The 25,198-nt window shown below is 42.6% G+C and overlaps 1 protein-coding gene across 6 annotated transcripts in view; it reads right to left on the bottom strand.

Moving 5' to 3' along the window:
* Positions 1-25,198, bottom strand: part of nphp4 (nephronophthisis 4) — a 532,906-nt gene that overhangs the window by 428,088 nt on the left and 79,620 nt on the right. For all 6 annotated transcript variants that reach the window (XM_068017516.1, XM_068017513.1, XM_068017512.1 and 3 more), the window contains 2 exons: positions 22,921-23,099; positions 5,941-6,005 (listed from right to left, as the gene is read on the bottom strand). In XM_068017516.1, coding sequence (XP_067873617.1) covers positions 5,941-6,005; positions 22,921-23,099 — 244 coding nt within the window. The remainder of the gene's footprint in view (positions 1-5,940; positions 6,006-22,920; positions 23,100-25,198) is intronic.

A 25,198-nucleotide genomic window follows, 5' to 3' on the forward strand; every position in this document is an offset into this window, starting at 1 on the left:
TCTTGGCTGGGAAGATCAGGAAGTAGAATCAATGTGGATGAAGATTAGAAATAACAAAGGGCAGAAAAAACACTGGTGTGAGTACTTGATAGGCTTCCTCACAATAGCTATACTGTTGGAAAAAGAAAAATGGTTAAGGTCTGGAATGCACTGCCTGAGAGTGTGGTGGAGGCAGGTTAAACTGAAGCATTCAAAAGGGAATTAGACTGTTCTATGAAAAGGAAGAATGTGCAGGGTTACGGGGAGAAGGTAGGGGAATGGCACTAAGTGAATTGCTCATTCGGAGAGCCGGTGCAGACACGACAGGCCGAAAGGCCTATTACTGTGTTGTAACAATTCGGTGAAATAAAAGGAGCTTGTAACAAAGGAAATGCAATAATCGTAGGGACTTTAAAATTCATACAGACTGGACAAATCAAATTGGCAAGAGTAATTTGGAGGACAAGTTCATGAAATGTATTTGAGACAGTTTCCTAGAACAATGTCGTGGAACCAACCAGGGAAGAGGCAATTTCAGATGTTTTCTTGTGTAATGGGACAAGGTCAATTCGTAAAGGATGCTCTGGGGAAGAGTGATCATAATATGATATAATTTCATATTGAGTTTGACAATGGCATGCTTAAGTCCAAAACTCGAGTCTTAAACTTAAATAAAGCCAATTACATAGATATAAGGGGCAAGTTGGGCAAGGTTGATTGGGAAATTAAATTAAAATGTATAATGGCAGATAGGAAATGGTGACCATTTAAAGAAATATTCCATAATTCTCAAATATATATTATTTGAGAAATAAAAAGCTATCTATCTGTGGCTATCTAAAGAGGTTAAGGATAGTATTAGATAGAAAGAGGCTTATAATGTTGCCAAGAAGAGTAGTAAGCCTGAGGATTGGAAGAGCTTTAAAAACAAGTAAAGGATGACCAAGAAATTTAAAAATAGATTCTAACAGCTTCTATATGTATATAAAAAGAAAGAGATCAGCAAAAGTAAACGTGGGTGCCTTAGAGGCAAAGACAGGAGAAATTACAATTGGGAATAACGAAATGGCAGAGACATTAAATATTTTATATCTAACTTCCCAGTAGAAAACACAAAAAATATCAGAAATAGTGGAAGACAAAAGGTCTAATGATAATGAGGAGCTTAAAGTAATTAATATTAGTAAAGAAAAAGTACTGGAGAAATTAATGGGATCGAAAGTCGACAAATGCTCTGGGCCTGATGGCCTACATCGCTGCAAGAGATAGTGGATTCATTGGTTGTGATCTTCCAAAATTCTCTAGATTTTGGAATGGTCACAGTTGATTGGAAGGTTACAAATGTAATACTGCAATGTAATAAGGAGAGAGACAGAAAAAACAGGGAACTACATTACAGCCTGACATCAGTCATTGGGAAAATCCTGGAATCCATTATAGAAGTAGAGGTAACTTAGCAAATCATAGTATGTTTGGGCAGAGTCAAAACAGTTTTATGAAAGGGAAATAGTGCTTGACAAATCTATTAGAATTTTTTGACAACTAACAGGATAGATATGGGGAAACCAGTGGATGGAACTTATTTGGATTTTCAAAAGGCATTCAATAAGGTGCCACATGTAAGGTTGGCACACAAGATAAGGGCTCATGGATTTGGGGGGTAATATATTGGCATGGATATCAAATTGGTTAATGGACAGAAATCAGAAAGGAGAAATAAATGGGTCATTTTCAGTTTGGCAGACTGTTACTAGTCAGGTGTCACAAGGATCAGCGGTGGGGCCTCAGCTACTTACAATCTAGTTCAAGAAGTGAAGAGAACAAGTGTAATGTATTCAAGGTAGCTGCTAATACAAAGCCAGGTGGGAAAGTAAACTTTGAAGAGGACACAAAGAGTCTTCAGAGGATATAGACTTGTTACGTATTGGCAGATAGAGTATAATGTGGAAGAATGTAAGATTATTCACTTTGGTAGGAAGAATAGAAAAACAGAATATTTTTTAAAAGGTGAGAAACTATTGAACGTTGATGTTCAGAGAGATTAGAGTGTCCTTGTACACGAAACACAGAAAGTTAACATACTGCTTACAGCAAGCAATTAGGAAGGCAAATGGCAATTTGGTATTTTCTGCAAGACGATTGGAGGACAAGAGTAAAGAAACCTTGTTTCAATTGTTCAGGGCTTTGATGAGACCACACTTTGAGTACAGTGTACAGTTTTAATCTCAGTATCTAAGGAAGGATATACTTGCCTTAGAGGCAGTGCAACAAAGGTTCACAAGATTGATTACTGGGAATGAGAGGAAACATTAAGTAGAATGGACCCACACTCTCTGGAGTTTAGGATAATGAGAGGTGATCTCATTGAAAGATATAGGATTCTGAGAGGTGTTGACAGGGTAAAAGCTGAGAGGTTGTTTCCCATGTCTCAAGAGACTAGAACCTAGGGGTTATAGGCTCAGGATAGGGGGTTGGGCATTTAGGACTGAGATGAAGAGAAATTTCTTCACTCAAAGGGTTGTGAATCTTTGGAATTCTCTAACCCAGGGAGCTGTAGATGCTCAGTCACTAAATATATTCAAGGCTGAGATCAATAGATTTTTAGGCTCTAAGGGAATCAAGGGATATGGGGATAGTGCAGGAAAGGAGAGTTGAGGTCAAAGATCAGCCATGATCATACTGAATGGTGGAGCAGGCTCAAGGGACAATACTTCTTATGCTCCTATTTCTTATGTCGATAAAAAGCAACAATATAAACTAAAAAGAGGTACAAAAATGAAATAAAAATTGCAAAGGATATCAAAGCCAACAGTAAGAAATTTATAACTATATTAAGAGAAATAGAGTGCAAGGGGGAATGGAGGCTCATAAAGACTGCAATGGACAATAAGGAAATGGTGGACTTGTTAAATGATAATTCTCACAGTAAAGGAAGAGGACAAAATACCAGCGATGCAAGGGAACCTAAAAATTAAAGTCAAGGGTGGAACTTATTTGATTTAATATAAGGATAATATAAATGCTAGTGGAGAAAATAATGGTACACAAATCTCCAAAACCTGAGTTTCCATCCCAGAGTAAAATTGGAAAATTGCAAATGCCATTCCATTATTTAAGAAGGGAGAAACCAGGAAGCTACAGATCTTCCAATTTAATGTGAGTTGTGGGATATTATTGAAATCTAGATTTGGGATAGAGAGAGACAAAGCATGTTTGGGATAGAAATGCAATACTGTACGAACGTGCCCACTGGCTTGGCACAGTCATGTGACGTGTACCATGAGGCACTCACTGCAGGCATCCATCAGCGGCAGTTCAATAATGGCACAGTAAAGGCCTACTCAGGTCTGCAAAAAAAAAAGTGACCCCAGCCCGACAGAACCACATCCAACTCAAGTCCTTCTATTTTTTCCCGTGCCCGACCCATCAGTTAACTTACCTTCTGTTTTTCACTTTCTTGCTGACATGCACAAGCTTAAAATAACTATAACAAAGCCACCTTTCGAGTCCAAAAATTAAATTAACAGTGCAGCCACTTACCTGTGATAGAGCGCGTCCGACCCAGCCCGACCCGAGCTCAAATGCTGGAACCGGAAGTGCAACCCGACTCGGACACACACCGTCAGGTTCCGTCGGGTTCGGGTTGGCTAGCAGGCCTTTAAGACACAGTACAAGCAAGACTGTTGTCCTATGAGCTCATAACAGAGCACTTGGAATGTTGGCCTCTGTCTCAAGGAAAATAGAAAGGGGAGGATATTTTGGTTCGGTTTTACAAAGCCTTAGCCAGACCCCATCTGGTGTAATGTGTTCAATTCTGAGCAACCCACCTCAGGAAGGATATATTGGCCATAGAAGTGGTACAGCGCGGATTCACTAGAATGATAACAGTGTTAATTTATGAAGAAAGATTACGTAAATCAAGGCTCTATGCAATTGCAGCAAGACATCTTTACTTCTGTATTCAAATCCCCTTGCAATGACGGTCAACCATACCTTTTGCCTTCCTTACTGATTGTTGCACCTGCATGCTAGCTTTTAGTGACTCAAGAACAAGGACACCCAGATCCCTTTGGACACCAACACTTCCCATCTCTCACCATTTAAGAAATATTCCATTCTGTTTTTTCTACCAAAATGGATAATTTCACACTTCAGGAGGGAAGGAAAGGGGAAAATACTAACTGGAAGGATGAAGATTTAACATTATCATCACTGGCAGCTTAAACCTATTTTTGTTTGCTTGACTTGTTGTGGCTTACTGCAGTGGTGATAGCCATATCAAATATTTCTTATTTAGCTATTAAACCTCTTGACTTTGATTTGCTCCTCCTAGAGTCACAACACAGAATATCTTTTCATTCCTTTTTCCTTTGTTAATTCTATTATACAATTGTAACTTGTATCAGGCATTGTTCCTTCAGCAGGAAGGATTGGTAACTGATGCTTGCCGTGGCTCAGTGGTAATACTCTTGCCTCACCTATAACCCAGCTAAGATTATCCAATGCATCCAAATGCTGTAGCTCTGATGATTCAAATCCTCAGCTACACCTTATTAAGTAACTGACTTTAATATCAGACTTGCAGTCTGCTCAATGATACAATGCTTTACAACTAATTTTCTACAAGAGCTCTGAAAATATTGGATCTCCCATGTAAGATCAAACCTCTCAGAAATTACCTAAAAATGTGATTAAACCTCTAAGTGTTCCAAACAGTTAGTTCACATAAATTGTATGAATCACAGATTGACAGTCAGCCCTTCAACTTCAGTGAGGTAAGTAAGCAGAAGTCTCTACATAGATGTTGAAGATTAGCTGTTTAAAGTACATAATGTACATCACGGGCTGAATTTTATGCCGCCCCAGCAGGTCGGATGATGGCGTGGGGGCGGCGTAAAATTCAGCGGGAGGTGTCAGAAGGCCTACCCGCCCCGCTCCTGCCTCCAGTCAACTTGACGGCGGTCAGGCTGGTGGGGGGGGGGGGGTTGCGAAAACGGCCCGCCCGTCCCTAGCCAATCAAGGCCCTTAAGTGGCCCTTGCCCACTTCCACGGGTATTTTACCCATGTCAAGTGGGCATGCTGGGGACGTGAGAGGCCGCCCAGCGATAGCTGCCGACCTTTCCGCGCACCGGGGTGGGGCGGGGGGGGGGGGCATGGCAGTCGGGCACAGGGTGCCCGATTGAGGGCCGCCCCCGTCTCCCAAGACACCACCTTCCCTCCCCCCAAACGACCACTAGACACGCCAGGGCACGACCGCTCTCACTGGTTAGGCATGCCCAATTTACCTTCCCTCCTGGCTCCATGTCGTCGGCTGAGCTGCAGTCCCAGCAGTGGCCACCACTCCCGGTGGCACTGCTAGGACTGAGCTGCCGGCCCACTGGTTGGCCGACAGCTCACTGAGGCGGGACTTCCTCCCTCATGCGGGTGGAAGTCCCGCCTTGGGACAATTAAAGCCCAGGGAGCCGTAAAATGCGGGACCCTGGACTAGGCGGAAGCTAGGCGAATTCCCGTCCGCCTCAGGTAAAATCCAGCTCCATAAGCTGTTCTAATTTACTTAATTTACCAGGTCTGCTGATTAGATTAGAATTATTAAATGAACAAAATTTTCAAAATCATTATTTTGTTTGCTAATACTTATTGCTAGAAATGTTCAATTTGCTGTTTGATGCAGTGCAATGGTTCACTTATTGTGCATGTTAACAGTTCACATTTCAACTGAAAGGAAGTCATACAGTGGAATTTTATAACAATTGATTAAAACACAGAAGAAATCTTTGTCAAATCCAGGTTAAACTATGACTGCATGAGGATGAAAACATATAATTCTACCAGCTTATTTTATTTGACAGTGCTTTGAAACACAAGTTCAAAAGACAGTGTTTTATGACAGTAATTCATCTTTGATCTGCAACATTTTAGTAAGTGGAATCAGCATTCTCCACCAGCAAAAAACACACTTACTCTCAATGGGGTCCTGTAGCACTGGATGCAGCAATGCCCTCGGAGTACCATGATAGAGACTCAATCTGGAGTTTTCAGAAAAGGGAAAAAAAGAACCTGTTAACTTTTTTTATTTTATTAGATTGAGCAGCAGCTATAGGGTATAGCTTTATTAAACTTGTATTGAAAAGAATGTGATGAAATAAAGTCCAATTCAGATGGTATTGATAAATGCTCCCAAGACAATAGCCAACCATGGCAGGTTCCAATATCTGGTATTAAAGGACGTTGAAATAGACCTGTAACTACATTGAGCTGGCAAGCCATCATGAACACAGCAATAAGGGCAGAACAAAGAGGTGACAAATGCCATATTTCCCACAGGAATACAAGAATTAAATCAGATCGACTCAATCTGGATTAGCTGACTTTTTCCACTCTTGCCTTCAAGGCACAATAGATTAATATATGATGGTGAAATGGTGGAGTTTTCAATGTTCCTGTCGGCCTATTTTCCACAACCTGCCTGCCAATTTCAAGTCAATTTTATACACCGGGGGGATGGGAAATGCAACCAGTGGCTCCTTTACTAGGCAGGTTTAGGAGTGCGGTGAAGCTGAAAATATTGCTGAAAAATGGAAGCCAATTTAAAACTATTAGTAATTAATTGTTCAGCCTTAATATTACAAAGGTCGCTCTGTATCTTTCATATCATTTAAAAAAACATTCATCAGAAAAATAATTTAGAAATAAACAGTTGTTTAAAAGAATATACTGTAGACTGCAGTTTCAAAATTAAACACATTTTTATCAATAATGCAGAACAAGTTTACCAAAGATACAAAATGTATATTTGTCATTTCCTGCTAAAAGTCACATCTCATGCGGTTGATGTGTTGTTTAAAACACCTATTGAGTTCTATGTCAGCAGTTGACAATTACGTCTTTACTAAATTAGGTAAAAGAAACCATTTGTAAGACATCAGCAAATCATCTAATAGTTACTGTGAGCATGGTCAATGAAGTGAGATGGATTTAACAGTTAACAAACACAGTCTACACAGGAGCATTTTAAAATAGTGATGCTTTGACAAGGAGAGAGAGAAATAATTTTTGAGAATCCAGGAAGACTGATCTGTATTACTGATGAGATCAGCATTTTAGTATTTAGGCCAAAGAATTATTAGATAGCTTGAGGCCATATTTTAAATAAATCAAAACTGATAGATTGACTTCAGTGTACTAAGTAACAGATCAATGTTAACTTCTGATGTAAATCAGTAATAACTAACCTTATTTATGTCAAGTCATAGATTCTTTTATTAAAATTCTAATAAAAGTTCTAATGAACTATATATATTTAAATGGTACTGTGAAATTGATACTGTTACACTGTGTTTTATCCCACTGAAGCCATGATTTGAATTTTACTCTTACTCCTCACACTACATTCTCAATCAGTGATGTAATTAAATGGGACTGAAAAAAGCGGAAACTTATATTAAGTATATATATAAGCAGCACTTATGCTGTAGTCATAATTCTGACTCCAGTGTTTCAGGATGCAGAAACTATCAAGATACAAAGGTTATGCTACCAGCTTAGGTACTCAAAGTATCCTATCAGACAGTTGGAGTTTTAATTTTTTGGCTATTTAAAAATTAGATATCAGATTTCCACAAAGCTAAAAGCAAAAAGTGGCTTTGAAATGCCTAATGGCTGGAATTTTACGCCCCCCAAAAGAACAGGTTGGTGGCCGGGGTGGGGCGGGAGGGGGGTGGGGGGGGCGTAAAATGGAGTGGGAGGCTGGGAGGGACCTTCCTGACCCACTCTCACCTCCGCTGCCAATTTACGCGGGGTGGCGGTGGCAAGAAACGGCCCGCCTGCCCCAGGCCAATCAAGGGCCTTAAGTCCAATTAACTGCCACTTAAGGGCCTCCACCCGCCATGGGTATTTTACGCTTGACAGGCGGATGGCTGAAGCTTCAGAAAGCCCACCTGATGACATTAAGCAGACTTCTTGCAGGCTGGAGGAGGGAGGGGGCGGCCTCCTGATCGGGCACCCTGTGCTCCACGGAGGGCCCCCCCACGAAGCCCCAACCGGCCCCAATGCACAACACATGCCCCCCCGCACACCCCCCCACCCCCCCCATTTGCCTGCTGCTGCTTACGACCGGGAGCCTCTACATGGGCTGCACCTGCCTGCTTGTTTTGCCTGCAGCGCATATGGATCCTCACAAGAAGTGGATCAATTAATATAGGGTGAACCATCCCCATCTCCAAGTTGCAATTAAACTCGGTTCCTTCATTTCTTCGAAGGTTTCTAACAGGGCAGGCATTGATGTTGACTGGTACATCAGGTGCTTTCATGCATCAACTATGTGGTGTGGCATGGCATTGCCCAGCTTAGCTTCCACTAAGAGTGACACAGCATGACCACATTCAGATTGTAACAGCTGCATCGATTGGCCCACCAGCCAGATAACCTTTACACGCCTACCATTTCTGACACCCTCCCCACACAGGGTGACTGGACTGCCATTCCTTCACTCACAGAAGCAAACAATGGTGCAGAGCAGCCACCATTTACGGAGGGAGGATACGCAGTATCCCCCTTCATGCCTGCAGAGTTGTGCGCCCAGTAACACCATCCCCACTCTTCAAAAACTCCTACTTTTGCAGTCCCGCCGGCTTTTCCTATTCGTCAACGCGACAGCACGTGAGAGATGCCCGTTCACAGAAATTTTTTTTTTTTATTATTCATTCATGGGATGTGGGCATCACTTGCTATGCCAGCATTTACTGCCCATCCCTAATTGCCCTTGAGAAGGTGTTGGTGAGCTGCCTTCTTGAACCGCTGCAGTCCATGTGAGGCAGGTACACCCACAGTGCTGTTAGGGATTTCCAGGATTTTGACCCAGTGACAATGAAGGAATGGCGATATAGTTCCAAGTCAGGATGGTGTGTGACTTGGACGGGAAATTGCAGGTGGTGATATTCCACTGCATCTGCTGCTCTTGTCCTTCGAGGTGGTAGAGGTCACGGTTTGGAAGGTGCTGTCTAAGGAGCCTTGGTGCGTTGCTGCAGTGCATCTTGTAAATAGCACACATTGCTGCACTGTGAGTCGGTGGTGGAGGGAGTGAATGGTTGTGCATGGTGTGCCAATCAAGCAGGCTACTTTATTCTGGATGGTGTCGAGCTTCTTGAGTGTTGTTGGAGCTGCACCCATCCAAGCAAGTGGAGAGTATTCCATCACACTCCTGACTTGAGCCTTGTAGATGATGGACAGGCTTTGGGGAGTCAAGAGGCGAGTTACTCGCCACAGGATTCCTAGCCTCCGACCTGCTCTTGTAGCCACGGTATCTATATGGCTACTCCAGTTCAGTTTCTCGTCAATGGTAGCCCCCAGAATGTTGATAGTGGGGAATTCAGCGATGGTAATGCCATTGAATGTCAAGGGGAGATGGTTAGATTCTCTCTTGTTGGAGATGGTCATTGCCTGGCACTTGTGTGGCGCGAATGTTACTTGCCACTTATCAGCCCAAGCCTGAATATTGTCCAGGTCTAGCTGCATTTCTACACGGACTGCTTCAGTATCTGAGGTGTCGCAAATGGTTTATTTATTTTATTTAGAGATACAGCACTGAAACAGGCCCTTCGGCCCACCGAGTCTGTGCCGACCAACAACCACCCATTTATACTAACCCTACAGTAATCCCATATTCCCTATCACCTACCTACACGAGGGGCAATTTACAAGGCCCAATTTACCTATCACCTGCAAGTCTTTGGATGTGGAGCACCCGGCGAAAACCCACGCAGACACAGGGAGAACTTGCAAACTCCGCACAGGCAGTACCCAGAATCGAACCCGGGTCCCTGGAGCTGTGCGGCTGCGGTGCTAACCACTGCACCGCACACTGAACATTGTGCAATCATCAGTGAACATCCCCACTTCTGACCTTATGATTGAAGGAAAGTCATTGATGAAGCAGCTGAAGATGGTCAGGCCTGGGACACTACCCTGAGGAACTCCTGCAGTGATGTCCTGGAGCTCAGATGATTGACCTCCAACAACCACAGCCATCTTCCTTTGCGTTAGGTATGACTCCAACCAGCAGAGAGTTTTCCCCCTGATTCCAATTAACTCCAGTTTTGCTAGGGCTCCTTGATGCCATACTCGGTCAAATGCTGCCTTGATGTCAAGGGCAGTCACTCTCACCTCACCTCTGGAGTTCAGCTCTTTTGTCCAATGTTTGAACCAAAGCTGTAATGAGGTCAGGAGCTGAGTGGCCCTGGCGGAACCCAAACTGAGGGTCACTCAGCAGGTTATTGCCAAGCAAGTGCTGCTCGATGGCACTGTTGATGACACCTTCCATCACTTTACTGATGATTGAGAGTAGGCTGATGGGGCAGTAATTGGCCGGGTTGGACTTGTCCTGCTTTTTGTGTACAGGACATACCTGGGCAATTCTCCACATTGCCAGGTAGATGCCAGTGTTGTAGCTATACTGGAACAACTTGGCTAAGGATGCAGCAAGTTCTGAAGCACAGGTCTTCAGTACTTTTGCCAGAATACTGTCAGGACCCATAGCCTTTGCAGTATCCAGTGCCTTCAGTCGTTTCTTGATATCACGCGGAGTGAATCGAATTGGCTGAAGTCTGGCATCTGTAATGCTGGGGACTTCAGGAGGGGGCCGAGATGGATCATCAACACAGCACGTCTGTCTGAAAATTGTTGCAAATGCTTCCGCCTTATCTTTCGCACTTATGTGCTGGGCTCCCCCATCACTGAGGATGGGGATATTTGTGGAGCCACCTCCTCCAGTTAGTTGTTTAATTGTCCACCACCATTCACGACTGGATGTGGCAGGACTGCAGAGCTTAGATCTGATCCGTTGGTTATGGGATTGCTTAGCTCTGTCTATCGCATGCTGCTTATGCAGCTTGGCATGCAAGTAGTCCTGGGTTGTAGCTTCATCAGGTTGACACCTCATTTTGAGGTATGCCTGGTGCAGCTCCTGGCATGCCCTCCTGCACTCTTCATTGAACCAGGATTGGTCTCCTGGCTTGATGGTAATGGTAGAGTGGGGGATATGCCAGGCCATGAGGTTACAGATTGTGGTTGAGTACAAATCTGCTGCTGCTGATGGCCCACAGCACCTCATGGATGCCCAGTTTTTCATTGCTAGATCTGTTCGAAATCTATCCCATTTAGCACGGTGATAGTGCCACACAACACGATGGATGGTATCCTCACTGTGAAGGCGGGACTTCGTCTCCACAAGGATTGTGCGGTGGTCACTCCTACCAATACAGTGATGGACAGAAGCATCTGTGGCAGGCAGATTGGTGAGGACGAGGTCAAGTATGTTTTTCCCTCGTGTTGGTTTCCCCAACACCTGCCGCAGACCCAGTCTAGCAGCTATGTCCTCTAGTACTCAGCCAGCTCGGTCAGTAATGGTGCTACCGAGCCACTCTTGGTGATGGACATTGAAGTCCCCCACCCAGAGTACATTTTGTGCCCTTGCCACCCTCAGTGCTTCCTCCAAGTAGTGTTCAACATGGAGGAGTACTGAGTCATCAGCTGAAGGAGGGCAGTAGGTGGTAATCAGTAGGAGGTAATCAGTAGGATGTTACCTTGCCCATGTTTGACCTGATGCCATAAGACTTCATGGGGTCTGCAGTCGATGTTGAGGGCTCCCAGGGAAACTCCCTCCCTACTGTCGACCACTGTCCCGCCACCTCTGCTGGGGATGTCCTGCGGGGGGACAGGACAGACCGGGGGATGGTGATTGCAGTGTCTGGGACATTGTCTATAAGGTATGATTCCGTGAGTATGACTATGTCAGGCTGTTGCTTGACTAGTCTGTGGGACAGCTCTCCCAACTTTGGCACAAGCCCCCAAATGTTAGTAAGGAGGACTTTGCAGGGTCGTGAGGGCTGGGTTTGCCGTTGTCGTTTCCGGTGCCTTGGTCGATGCCGGGTGGTCCGTCCGATTTCATTCCTTTTTATTGACTTCATAGAGGTCAGGTACAACTGAGTGGCTTGCTAGGCCATTTCAGAGGGCATGTAAGAGTTAACCACATTGCTGAGGGTCTGGAGTCACATGTCGGCCAGACCAGGTAAGGACAGCAGATTTCCTTCCCTAAAGGACATTAGTGAACCAGATGGGTTTTTACAACAATTGACAATGGTTTCATGGCCATCATTAGACTAGCTTTTAATTCCAGATTTATTAATTAAATTCAAATTCCACCTTCTGCTGTGGTGGGATTTGAACCCATGAGTCCAGATCAATACCCTGGGTCTCTGGTTCTTTTCTTTTGTGCAGAAAAATGCAGAACCGTGGACCTTGAGGCAGCGGGATGCATAAGGAGGCAGGGTAAGTAGGGATTTTAATATTTATATAGGGGTGCCGCTCTGAGGTCCCGCTTCCACTGGTAAAATGGGGCGGGGCCTTCCCAGCATCGGATAGTGTGGTGGGCCTCTCCCAGAGGTATTTTTCTCACCCTCCCCACTGCCCATCCCCGGCCACAACCCCCGACATCGGGAGGTTGGTAAAATCCAGCCCTATGCACTTTGAGACGCCCCAAGGTCTGGAAAGGTGCTACATCAATGAAAGTTCTTTCTTTTCTTTTATTAACAATTGTATCTCCTTTCTGAACTTTCAGAGACCTGACCTGATAACTGCCAAATACAAGCGGTTCAAGAAGGTGGCTCAGCACCACCTTCTCAAGGGCAATTTGACTGAACATCAGTGCAGATTCAGCCATTAGGTTAAAGTGCTTTAGATTCAACTGTAACTATTACTTCAGCTCTTACACATCTTCCCTGATGAGGCCTGCAGCACTCAATATGTTTTTCTTGGATATCACCAGAAAGGCAAAAAGCAAGGAAAACAATGTGAGCTATTTGTATTAATTTGCTTTTTTTTTTTTAAAACGCCACTTTTAGAGGTACTCTAAAACTTGATGCAAATTACTATTTGGCCAGATTTGATATCATGTTTTGCATAAAGACGCAATGTGATTTATATCCTGTAGAGCTCCATTACATGCATGGAATAGACAAGACCCAAAAGGGTTGACTTTACCTCCCGGCGAAAATCTGACAGGAATAAAAGGCAATCAATCCCATATGGGAATGTGATTCGGAGACCAGGCAGATTTTAATATCACATTTGAATCCCACCAGTAAGCTTCTCAGTAGTTTACAATGAAAAACATCAGTTGGTCCGGAATGTAACAGGAAAATCGGCAGCAGAGAGATCGCTAACTGGTATCAGAAGAGGTTCACTGGCAACAGAGTAGGTCTTTGAGGGGGGGGGGGGGGGGGGGTGCAGGTGCTTGCAGGATCACATGGGTGGAGAGTGTGGGGGGTGGTCGTCTGGGGTAGCAGAGCCCTAGCCTTTCCTTGTAGAGTCTGGAGGGTCACTCCTGCCCCTCGGGGCCCACGACAACAACAGCTACTTACATTTATACAATGCCTTTAACATAGTGAAATATTACTACAGAAAGTTTCTTCTATTTTAGTGTCCCCACTGGCTTCTCAATGGATTTACCTGCGGAACAGACATGGTGAGCACCTACTTAGAAAATGCCATTGTGCATCATGGGACCCTGATGTGCATTATTAATGAGTCTCCCGCTGGAGTCTGGTGGGAGTCTTTTCCACAGCCAAAACTGGTGGCATCAAATTCTCAGGTCGGTGGGAATGGAGCAGGAAATGATTTATTAACTCGGGTAATCATCACTGCAAACTATTTGAACTGTTCCCTAAAATATTTACATGTATCTCAACTTTAATATAACAGTGTTAACTATAGATAACTGTAAGCACAAGCACACACACACAATCATGGTTCACTACAAAGAATGATACAATGGTTGTCCTGAAGAACAAACATGAATACTTAGTTAGGTAATCTTGTACTTGTACAGCCTCATCTCTATTTCTGGTCACATAATGTGGGCAAGCAGTGCAGATAAAACTACAAAGATTTCTACTAGCATTGCTCCAGGCCTCCTCAAGTAGAGGGCCATTAATCTGCATGACGAATACAAAAAGAAAACATCAGAGATAGGTTTGCATACTGGAGATAAATGATTTATTAACTGATGTAATCATCACTGCATATTTGCTTAATACTTTCACAGAAGTCCAGAGAAATTGTTTCTAAATTCATTAACATTCTATTTCTGTGCAAAAAAAACTTAAATTAAGCAATACAAATAAAGCATTAAAATCAGAATTTCGTACCAAAAATATTTATATTATCCAATTCAAATTAATACAAATCAAGAGTAGAGTGTAGTCAATCAGCCACCAAGATATTCACTCACAGAAACCTCTGCAACAGCTGAAAATAAAACTTCAGAGCTGAATTCTATTAATGCCTTAACTGTACAAAATATTCATTGATTCTGTATCAAATGAGTTTTGTACACATTTAAATCAAGACATATGGACCACTCATCTCAGGACGTGTGCACACTAATTTATCCGTATCTAGTCTAACAACAATATCTGATAGTAATTAGTTGTGACAACAAACGACCAACCAGTTTTACCCATCCACCAACTCTTCCAAAAGCAGCAAATTTGAAAACACATGGGAGTAAATTTCCATCTTCACACTCTGGGTGGTAATCAGATGGAGTGGAACCCACACCCATTGTAACAGAAATCAATGGAATGAAAAATCAGGCAGATTCTACAATGGGTGGGCAATCTACTGCACCAGATTACAGCCCAGGCAGTGAAGTCTAAAAGTAGAGACAGGAGAGGTTTATTTGCACCCGAGTTTTGAAAAGTTGTTGTATTTAATAAAGTAAAGTGGCCTTAATTTGTAATAGAGTTACTGAAGCAGTACTTCTGACCATTGAAAAGTAATTTGTGTTTGTCATGGATGCATCCAGATTCTTGGCTTGAAATTGAAAGTTTAAGAAAAATCCTTGCTTTTGGAAAACAGATTCTAAGGTTAGTTTAAGATTAGAGGGAACTAAGCCAACTTCGATGTGTAAATCTAGTCAAAAGAATTAGTCACATGCAACACCTATTAGTAACCAAATAATCCCATTCAGATGAAAAGTCACAGACCTGAAACGTTAACTCTGTTTCTCTCTCCACAGATACTGCCAGACCTGCTGAGTAGCTCAGTATTTCCAGCATTTTCATTTTTTATTTTGGTTCAATAGGTAAGTGTGCTGTCTGGTTTGATAGCGAGCCATACAGATCAAAAAATGCCCCAGGTTTACTCACTGCTTTATACTGACTGTCACACTCACACAAGAAGCAATTATGAATTTGAAAAATGAACTGAGGAATTGAACTCCAAAATGGACACTTTTGCTGCAAGACAAAATGGAGTAAGAGGTCAGGTGACCTCCCCTGTACTGCGAATACACATGGTAACTGCTGGAACTCTGAACCAGATGTCATATCTGGTCAAGTGTTGAAGAAAGCATTAGAAATGCTAATGGTCTATTCCATGTTAATGGCTACCTTTTTCAACCAGTTGGACTAACAATGGCTTTGCAGACATGGGCCAGAATTTTACGTGGCGGGATAGGCCCCACCCACTGACTTAAAAGTCAGGGGCGATCCTGCCTCCACTGGGTCTGGAAGCCACGCAGCGATTTTACGTGGCCCCAGTCCTTAATTGGCCTCAGGTCGGGCCCCGGCAAGGCAAGGGTGGTCAACTGGGGGGGAAGGGGGCGTGTTGGGTGTTGAGGGTGGCTGGGGTAATGGAGGCGGCCCTCCATCAGGCACAGGGTACCCGAAAATGAGGGCACCTCCCGGGACGTTCAAGAGCCGCCTGCTTTCATTAGGCAGCTTCTACAGGCTCCAGGACACCCGCTTGCCACATGTAAAATCCACGTGGAGGCAGGCAAAGACCCTTAAGTGGCCACTTAAGAGCCTTGATTGGCTTGGGGCGGGCAGGCTATTTTTCACCACCGCCTCCCTGTGTAAAACGGCGGCGGAGGTGGGAGTGGGTTGGGTGCCTCCTGCTCCATTTACACCACCGAGGGTGATGTAAAATTCCGGCCATTGTCTTCAGTCAGTTGAGAAGTGAAAAAGGAAATCACTCCTATCATTTCCCACCTGTCCACAGCATGACTTAGATAGAAGCATGAACGCTTCGTGTTCCTGGATTAGGGAGGAGCAAGAAACAAAATCAGCAACTGATCTCTCCTGATTGCTACTTAATGATCCCTGCTAGAAAGGAAATCAATTTCACACTCTCCACAGTTAAAGAACCAGCAGTACCATCAAAATGCAGACATGAGAAATGCCTATTTAGGTTAAGTGGGAAAGAGCAAGGCCATGTGAAATTTAACTGCAGTACTTTGAGGGCTGCCGTTCAGGGAATCTGCAACATCCACTGCAATGCACTGACAGGTGTCAATCACATTGCACTCATAGTCATGAATCCATTTCAGCCCTTGCTATCTTTACATTCATGAAAAAAAGGAAAGCGTTAATAATATGTTTATTCACTGAAAGTACCGTAACGAAAGATCATTTATACAACACCTTTCACAAGCTCAGGATGTCCCAAGGCGCTTTACAGCCAATGAGGTACTTTTGAAGTGTTGGTTGGCATCCTTCCATCTACGAAAGATGATGGACACACAGCAAACAATCCATTTAAGTGGGGTGTATTCTCTTGGTGCACCTTTGTTGATGGCTGTGAAGACCAATCCTTGAGAGGCAAGTTCTGCCACAAGTGCTGCACATGAAGCTGCCAAGCGATGCTGTGAGTTGTTGTTTTCGACGTTGGCGCCTGTTGCCAAGCTGCTGTTGCAACTGGTCATCGTGGTAGTGCACATACGTCCACAGAATGTGTTGCCATTTCCCTCTTTCGCTAGCTAGTGACTCCCAAGTGCGATAGTTGACATTTAGAGCCTTCTTGTCACACTTGCAAGCATCCTTGAAGCGCAGCTCTGGATGCCCCACTGGTCGTCTGACCCCGGCTACCTCACCATACAGAAGGTTCTTGGGTATGCAAGCGTCTTCCATCCTCCTGCAGATGTGTCTGATCTACTGAAGCTGCCTGTTTGATTTGTGCCAACACACTTGGGAGCTCTGCCTTTGAGATGACTGCCACATTTGTGATTTTGAAGTGTCTTCTTTGGCCCCCTTGTCTCGAGAGCCAATGGGTAAGCGCCTAGAGGTGGCCAGTGGTTTGTGGAGCAGCGCCTGGAGTGGCTATAAAGGCCAATTCTAGAGTGACAGACTCTTCCACAAGCACTGCAGATAGAATTGGTTGTCGGGGCTGTTACACAGTTGGCTCTCTCCTTACACTTCTGTCTTTTTTCCTGCCAACTGCTAAGTCTCTTTGACTCGCCACTCTTTAGCCCCGCCTTTATGGCTGTCCACTGGCAACTGACTCCCATTACTTGTGGTCAATAACACAGGACTTCATGTCACATTTGCAGACGTCTTTAAAGCGAAGACATGGACGGCCGGTGGGTCTGACACCAGTGACAAGCTCGCTGTACAATGCATCCTTGGGGATCCTGTCATGCGGCTCACATGGCCAAGCCATTTCAAGCGCCACTTGCTCAATAGGGTGTATGTGCTGGGGATGTTGGCCGCCTCAAGGACTTCTGCGTTGGAGATACAGTCCTGCCACCTGATGCCAAGGATTCTTCGGAGGCAGTGAAGATGGAATGAGTTGAGATGTCACTTTTGTTTGACATATGTTGTACAGGCCTCGCTGCCATAGAGCAAGGTACTGAGGACACAGGCTTGAAACACTCGGACTTCTGTTGTTTTGTGAAGTGTAGTCACTGCTATAATATAGGAAATGGGGCAACCAACCTGCACACAGCAAGATCCACAAAAAACAATGTGATAATAACCAGATAATTTATTTTTAGAGATTTTGATTGAGGGATAAATATTGGCCAGAAGAAATTCCCTGGTCTTCTTCAAACTAATGCTGTGGGATCTTTTACATCCACTTAAGAGAGCATACAGGGACTCGATTTAACATCTCATCTGAAAAACAGCACCTTCAACAAAGGAGCACTTCCCCGTTACTGCACAGTAGTATCAGCCTAGATTTTTGTGCTCAAGTCTAGAGTGGGACTTGAACCCACAACCTTCTAAGTTGGAGGTGAGAGTGCTATCCACTGAGCCATGCTGACTAATATGGCACAATATGGCTCCCTACATAACACACACATCATGATCCACATTATTTACTGGTGTAATTTTCATCACCAATTCTTTAATTTCTATATTTGTTTTGAAATGTTATTGTGCATCTATATAATCAGGCACCCAAGTTTCATTCCCCGAATTACTTTGAAAGCATGTTTATTAAAACACAAACACTGCTTCCTTTTCCCAGCTGATATAGTTTCCGGCTTGTACACTGTGCTGCAATTAAAGTCATGTCTGCTCTTAGTGGCTACAAAATGAACAAAGTCTGTTTTGCGCATGATGATCCTCTTCACCTTGAGCAACCAGCAACATCAAAACAGATGATCTGATCATTCACCTCACTGCTGTTTGTGGAACCCTTCTGTGCGTTTCCCTACAGTGTGACTACACTTCAAAAGCACCTCATTGGCTGTGAAGCAATTTGAGATGTCACGAGTTGTGGAAGGTGCTATCTAATTACAAGTTCTTTCTTTTCATATATTGGGCACACAAAATTTAATGCAAACGCAATTTATGCTTTGTTAAAAGCAGTTATAGATTGAAATAACTAGGTAAACACCACAAACAGTAGCTCATTGGTATTGAACATTTTTAGTCAATGCTTTTGTGAAAATTTTTGTATGCACAGTATATTCTCGTCAACGATAACTTGCATTTATATAGTGCCTTTGAAGTAGCAAAACATCTCAAGGCACTTAACAGAACATTAATGAAAGATTTTGACACTGAGGCATTGAGGCTGATATCAGGGCAGATGACCAAAAGCTTGATCAAAAAGATAGGTTTTAAGGAGCATCTTAAAGGAGGAGAGAGCTGTAGAGAGGGGTTTAGGGAGGGAATTTGGAGCTTTGGACCAAAATACTAAAATCGCAGCTGTCAATGGTAGAGTGACTAAAATCAGAAATGCACAAGATGCTAGAATTGGAGGATTGCAGGGATCTCGAAGGCTTGGAGGGCTGGATGAGCCTACAGAGATAGAAAGAGGTGAGGCCATGGTGGGTTTTGAGAACAAGGATGAAGATTTTAAAACTGTCAGACCAATTTAGGTTAGCAAGCACAGGGATGATGGGTGAACAAGACTTGGTGCGAGTTAAGATATGAAAGCAGAGTTTTGGATGAATACAAATTTATGGAAGATGGGAGGTTGGCCAGCAGAGCATTAGCATAGCCAACATAGCCAAGTTTGGAGATAATAAAGGCAGGGATGAGGGTTTCAGAGGTTAAAGGATGACGTTTCAGACATGAAAGGTGTAGAAGGATGATGTTGCTTTATTCACTTTGTAGCCACCAAAAATTCCAGGTACAATGCAATATAGTGTCTGCTGAAGTGACTTGAAAAGCTACCTCAAATCAGGACCTGTGGAAAGCCAACACTTACTGAATCTGTGCAGAAATCTTCTATTGCGTACTTTGTGTTCTCTCTCAATCAAAAAGCTGCATTAGCAGCAAGTGTCAGGCTCAAGGCCAGGTTTTGTGCAGTCACCCTGTGTCTACTGGGAGCTGTACTTTAAACAGCTGTACATCCTTTATCTTGCACAGTAGAGAGATTAAATAATAATTTAAACAAACCTTCAAAGAGCTGTCAAACAAAATTAATATTTAATAAAAGGTTTTGTTTTAATTACATGAGGTGGTTGGGCAAAGCAACGTCCAGTGACAGATGTGTAAAGATCACTGGGAGGATTGAGGCGAGGGAGAGAAGTGGCACCTGTTGAATTAAGGGATCAATTCTTTTGTTAAAAATTTCAAAAACAACATCCTGGATTTTTAAGATCAAAAGTACAGAAACACAAATATTACATACAATATAAAAACAGAAAATTCTGCAATTACTCAGATCTGGCAGCATCGATGGAGAAAGAGAATTAACATTTCAGATTGATAACCCTTCAGAACAGGAAAAAGATAGAAATGTAACAGGTTTTAAGCAAGTACAGAGGCAGGGAAGGGGGAAGGGGGAGGTAGGAAAGAACAAAGGGAAGGTCTGTGATAGGGTGGAAGGCAGGAGAGATTAAATCAGAAAAGGAATGAAGATGCAAAGCAAAAGGACATTGTAATGGGACAAGTAAAGAAACAAACTATTTTTGTTATGATCTGAAATTGTTGAACTTAATGTTGATTCCAGAAGACTCCAAAGTGCCTAACTGAAAGATGAGTTGCTGTTCCTCAAGCTTACGCTGAGGTTCATTGTAAGATTGTAGGAAGTCAAGGACAGAGAGGGAGTGGGGACAGAGAATTAAAATGACAGGCGACTGGAAGATAGCGATTTTATTTCATATTCCCAGCATCTGCAGTATTTTGCCTTTATACATTTTATATATTTCTATCTCCTTTAAACAACAACTTCAAGCTTAACTACTCTAGCCCACATAAACTCACTAAAAATGTTTATCGTTTCTCCTGCCAAAGAAAATTATACCAAATTCTCAGTGAGAAATTAGGCTGCTATAGGCCTGCCATAACAAGCTGTCCACCAGGCAAGACCCATAGAGGTGGCATATCTATCATATCCTTCAACCTCTCTATATTCTGCAACACTGTCCCTGAATCCCTCCTCCTTGCTATATCGGCCCCCCCCTCCAAAAGCCTCTTCTTTAACCTCTGCTAACTCTCCCACTACAGGTTGGCATCTGTTTCTCCTCTGTTAAAATTCTTGGGAAGTTTACTAGATAAAGGTGCTACGTGAACACAAGTTGTTATTTAGGCTGTCCTTATTATACGCTGTGGAAGTGACATCTTTCCTCCTCCTGCCTGCCTGCCAATCTCAGATCCAGGGGTGATTTACAGACCTGTGCAATCCCATAATCTATTCTCTTAATCTATAAAATGTTACTCAAAAATATTTCAATTAGATTTCCATTTTAGATTTCATAAAGAAAAAGTGATTATTGCAATTTGAACATGTACTGAAACCAAGGCATTCATGCCTACCTAGAATCTAACAACATAAGACTAAAACTTTCCCAAAAAAACCTGACAATTTAAAAACAGATCTAAATTTATAAAAATAAGCAATTGCAGTGAAAGTGCAGTGGGACGTGAGCTTGTAACTTAAACTCTAGGTGAACTTTATATTGAAAAGGAAATAATGAGAAATACATGAAAGCCAAAGCCCTTCCAAAAATGTTTTGATTGTGATGCTTTATTTTAGAATCTACATTAAACAAGAGCAGCGCATTTTTTCCAACTAAAAAGGTCACTTATTCAAAACTACAATACTTGCCATTTAGGAATTAATTGTTTTTAATATGTTTTTCTTCCTGCCAGTACAAATAGATATGGAAGGAAAAAAATAATTAATGTTCTTTTTCAAAATGCCAACTAACGAATGGGGATTTGACCAATGGGCCATTCTGGTCAGGGCTGTAAACAGCAAATTCTGGATTGTGCACAATATTTCCAGCGTGCCAAATAACTGCATTTCTAGTGAATCCAAGAACATGCTGGAAAATCTTGAATTTTACAATTATCATTGGTGCATTTAAGAATTTTTAAAACACATTCTCCATGGATGACAGATTTTAATCTTAGAAAAGGAAAAATGGTTACATTTGAATTTGTAAAATGTCTCCCCCCTCTATCAGCTGTAAGAGTCCTACATGAAATCAGTCAGGTTTCAACTGGACCCATTTATATGGGTACAAAATTGCACATAATTCAACACTAACTAGGCAACCTCACTGCCATGTTCGCTAGGTTGTGAAACAGAAGTGTAACGGGGTGTTCTTCAGAAGTTGAGGTTACAGCAGTTGGCTGAATCACGGCAGTGCGATACCTGCTGAGGAAGTGTTTAAAGCTGACAATGACCAAAAATTGTATGAAATTGTGCTAATTCCCAGCATGTTCACGGTGACAAATACTAAATAACATCCGCATCACTTTCATTATTTTATTAAGTAAATAAACATTGCAAGATAACGCTCCAATGTCAGGCAGCGAGGGCACAAGAAAAATATAGTGAAGCCTGTGAATTAAGAACATATAGGGAAGTGCCAGCAGCGGACCGCATTTTGCAGGAGTCCATATTATCCAAATGGTCAGGTATGTAGTATTCTATGTATCAGGGTAATCTGCAAAGAATAGTTACAGCCTGATGCATACTTGATTCCAGAAACCAACAGGCCTATCCATCCTAGTCAAAGATTGGTGCTGTAGGGGACCTTTTGGAGAAGGCAGGTGTGGTGTACTGGCAATATTTGGAGACTCAGGTGGACTCCCAGTAGATAAAGTGCTGACCTTTAGAGTGGAAGGAGTTAGGTTGCCGGAGGGCCCACCAAGGAAGAAACAACAACTGGTGGAACAGTAGGAGCAGAGGGCAAAGCACTGACGGCAGAACAAAATGGGTATGAAATGAGTTATGCGATCAGGAAATAAAGACAGAAATTCCGACTCATTAGTGCACATCCTGAGCCACAGTCTAATGCTAACTCCCTATTCAAGCTTGTTGCCCGATGCAAGATAACAGGGCACCCATATCATTATCATCAAGAGCAACTGAAGCAGAGTTGACAAGTGACAGCATTTTGATACTGGTCTGTATCGGAGAAAGCTGCCAGATCCGGATGTCAAAAGCCTTCATCAGTGGCCCATGTTTTAAAGCATAAAACACACTAAATAAATAGGGCTTGGTACATTAAAGGCTGTTGTAGTCCAAAATTTACAAGTGTCTGTAATTTCAGTGTGCCTCTTTTATCTTCTATAATGTAAAATATGAGGAACTGTCATGAAGTGCCCATATTTTACAGTTGTCCGTCATTTGACCAGATTTTGTTGTATTTCTAATGCAACTATTGTAAAACTACAGATGGTAATGCAAAGTGCTCACCTTTTAACATTTTGACTTTTAGCTGCATCTGATGTAAGCTTCTGCCTGTTGTACAAGTGGAGAATTCCAAACCCACACGACAGAACTTGTTCACTCCCTTCACGCTTCTTCATAATAGCCACCACTTCCACAATGATTGCAATGTGAGTGCAGTTTCGGGATGTGTGGAAGTAAACAGCCTGAAAGAAAAGACACAAAACAATGAGAAACGTTACGACTTTTAAACTTCTCCTTTCTTCCCCTTTAAGGATTTTCTACTAATGACTGTTCCAAATCTATTTTGTGGGAATTATAACTGCCCACTATTACTTTATGGCAATAAGTCTATATAACCTATTTTCCAGTTTTCTTTCAATACCTACAAATTTAATACAGACACGCAAATGGACGATTCATTTTGCAATTTTTTGTCATTTGAATTAATCTGCGAATTTCTGGATCAGTGTTGGCAGTGCTGAGGGATGGAACAATTTTCTCAATGGCTCAAACTTAATTTCCCTTCCAAACAGCACTGTGGGTGTACCTGCACCCTAAGGATTGCAGCAGTTTAAGAAGGCAGCTCACCACCACCTTCACAAGGGCAATTAGGAATGGACAATAAATGCTGGCCAAGCCAGTGACATCCACAAAAGGAACAAAAAAATTACTACCCTTATCAGGTGAAATTCTCCAGGGAGAATTCGACCACTGCCCCCACCCCATTCTCCCCCAACAATGTGCCTTAGATCTAATTTCTAAAAAGAATTCCTTCCTGCACCATATTATAGCATATGAGGCTGTTTCATGGCATGGGTTCATAACCACAGGAAGTAGATTCAGACCCAAGCTCGTTTCATTTAGGACCTGGCATACCATCAGTTCTGGGTTGATCTAAATCCTGTTGGTGCAGGTAAAAGGGCCCATACCAGCCTAACTCACACATCATAAACTTGTTTACTTTTATAAATTCACACTTATCAAACAGCATAGATTCAAACCCCTAGTGGGCCACAAGGATACCAGGGTCATCAGATTTCTGTGTCTCTGGCCATCATTTATTCTCCAACCAACATCACCTAACTGCTTAGCTAGTCATTTATCTCATGGTGTTTATGGGATCTTGCTGTGCATAAATTAACTGCAGTGTTTCCCTAATTGCAACTGTGACTGCGCTTCAAAAGTACTTAATTGACTATGAGGCACTTTGGGACAAACCGAGGTGGTGAAAGGAGCTGTGTAAATGCAAGCGACAATTACCCCATATTAAGTTAACAAATAGAGATTATAAAAACTGGGTGAAATGTAAGCTAAAATCAAAGCAGTATACTTATTCTTCTTTCAACATACTGTGGCCATTTTAACGCTGTTTTCCTGGGAGGTTGATGTAGCTACCTGAATCAGGCAGGAGCCTTATGAGTACATGCAAATCGGGGTCCTCTAATGTATAAAGCTATCTTAATGGCGAACTGGGTGAGCATCTGCCATGAACATTCAGCTCAATAAAATCCGGCTGGCAAAAAGCGGAGACCTTTATGAGAAAGTTGAAAAGTTACAGGAATCTTCATCTGGGCCCCACAAAGAAAGTTTGGGCTGCTACCATCCCAGATTCTTAATCTTGATCCATCAGTTTAACTGATGCACTTTAAGACACTATAAAATAGCTTTATATTGGCCCACTCTCACCATGAAGCAATGAAATTGAAGCAAATCTCTAAAATGCTACTTAAAGATGCTGTGTCACTTTAACAGTAAAGAGGTTGCATGCACTAGATATTGCAACAATTCATTTACTCTATATTGACCAGGATCAGTAATAGCATGCTGGGATAACTTGAAGTGGAGTGTTTCATGAATTACTTAGTAGTCACTGGGTTGACGAGAGTATCAGAGTAGCTATTGCATGGCAACAGATTCCATGTCATTTATTTTTCAGTTCCCCTGAACTGAAGCATCCAGCCACACTGCATTTTCCATCTGGTCGTCAAGCAATTTCCTTCAGCCAAAAAGACAGATTGTCTGCAGGGCGAGGTCAATTCTCTTCACGGTAAGCTGGCAGAAAGCACAATTCAAATAATGTGAGCTGACTAGGTCAGATTTTCTATTTTTTGAAATGAAGCATTTATCCTCCACACAGTGCCCCATCAAACAGCCCAACTAAGAGCTAGTTAATTCTACAACAGCAATAGCTACCAACAGACAGGAATTCTCAGGAACAAACCTAAATGAAGTTGTTGCGAAATAAACAGCTACACTCATTTCATTAAACAGGTTTATGAATTGACTGCATTAAAAATAAAGT

The sequence above is a fragment of the Heterodontus francisci genome, chromosome 37 (assembly GCF_036365525.1).
Source record: "Heterodontus francisci isolate sHetFra1 chromosome 37, sHetFra1.hap1, whole genome shotgun sequence".
Classification (NCBI taxonomy): domain Eukaryota; kingdom Metazoa; phylum Chordata; class Chondrichthyes; order Heterodontiformes; family Heterodontidae; genus Heterodontus; species Heterodontus francisci.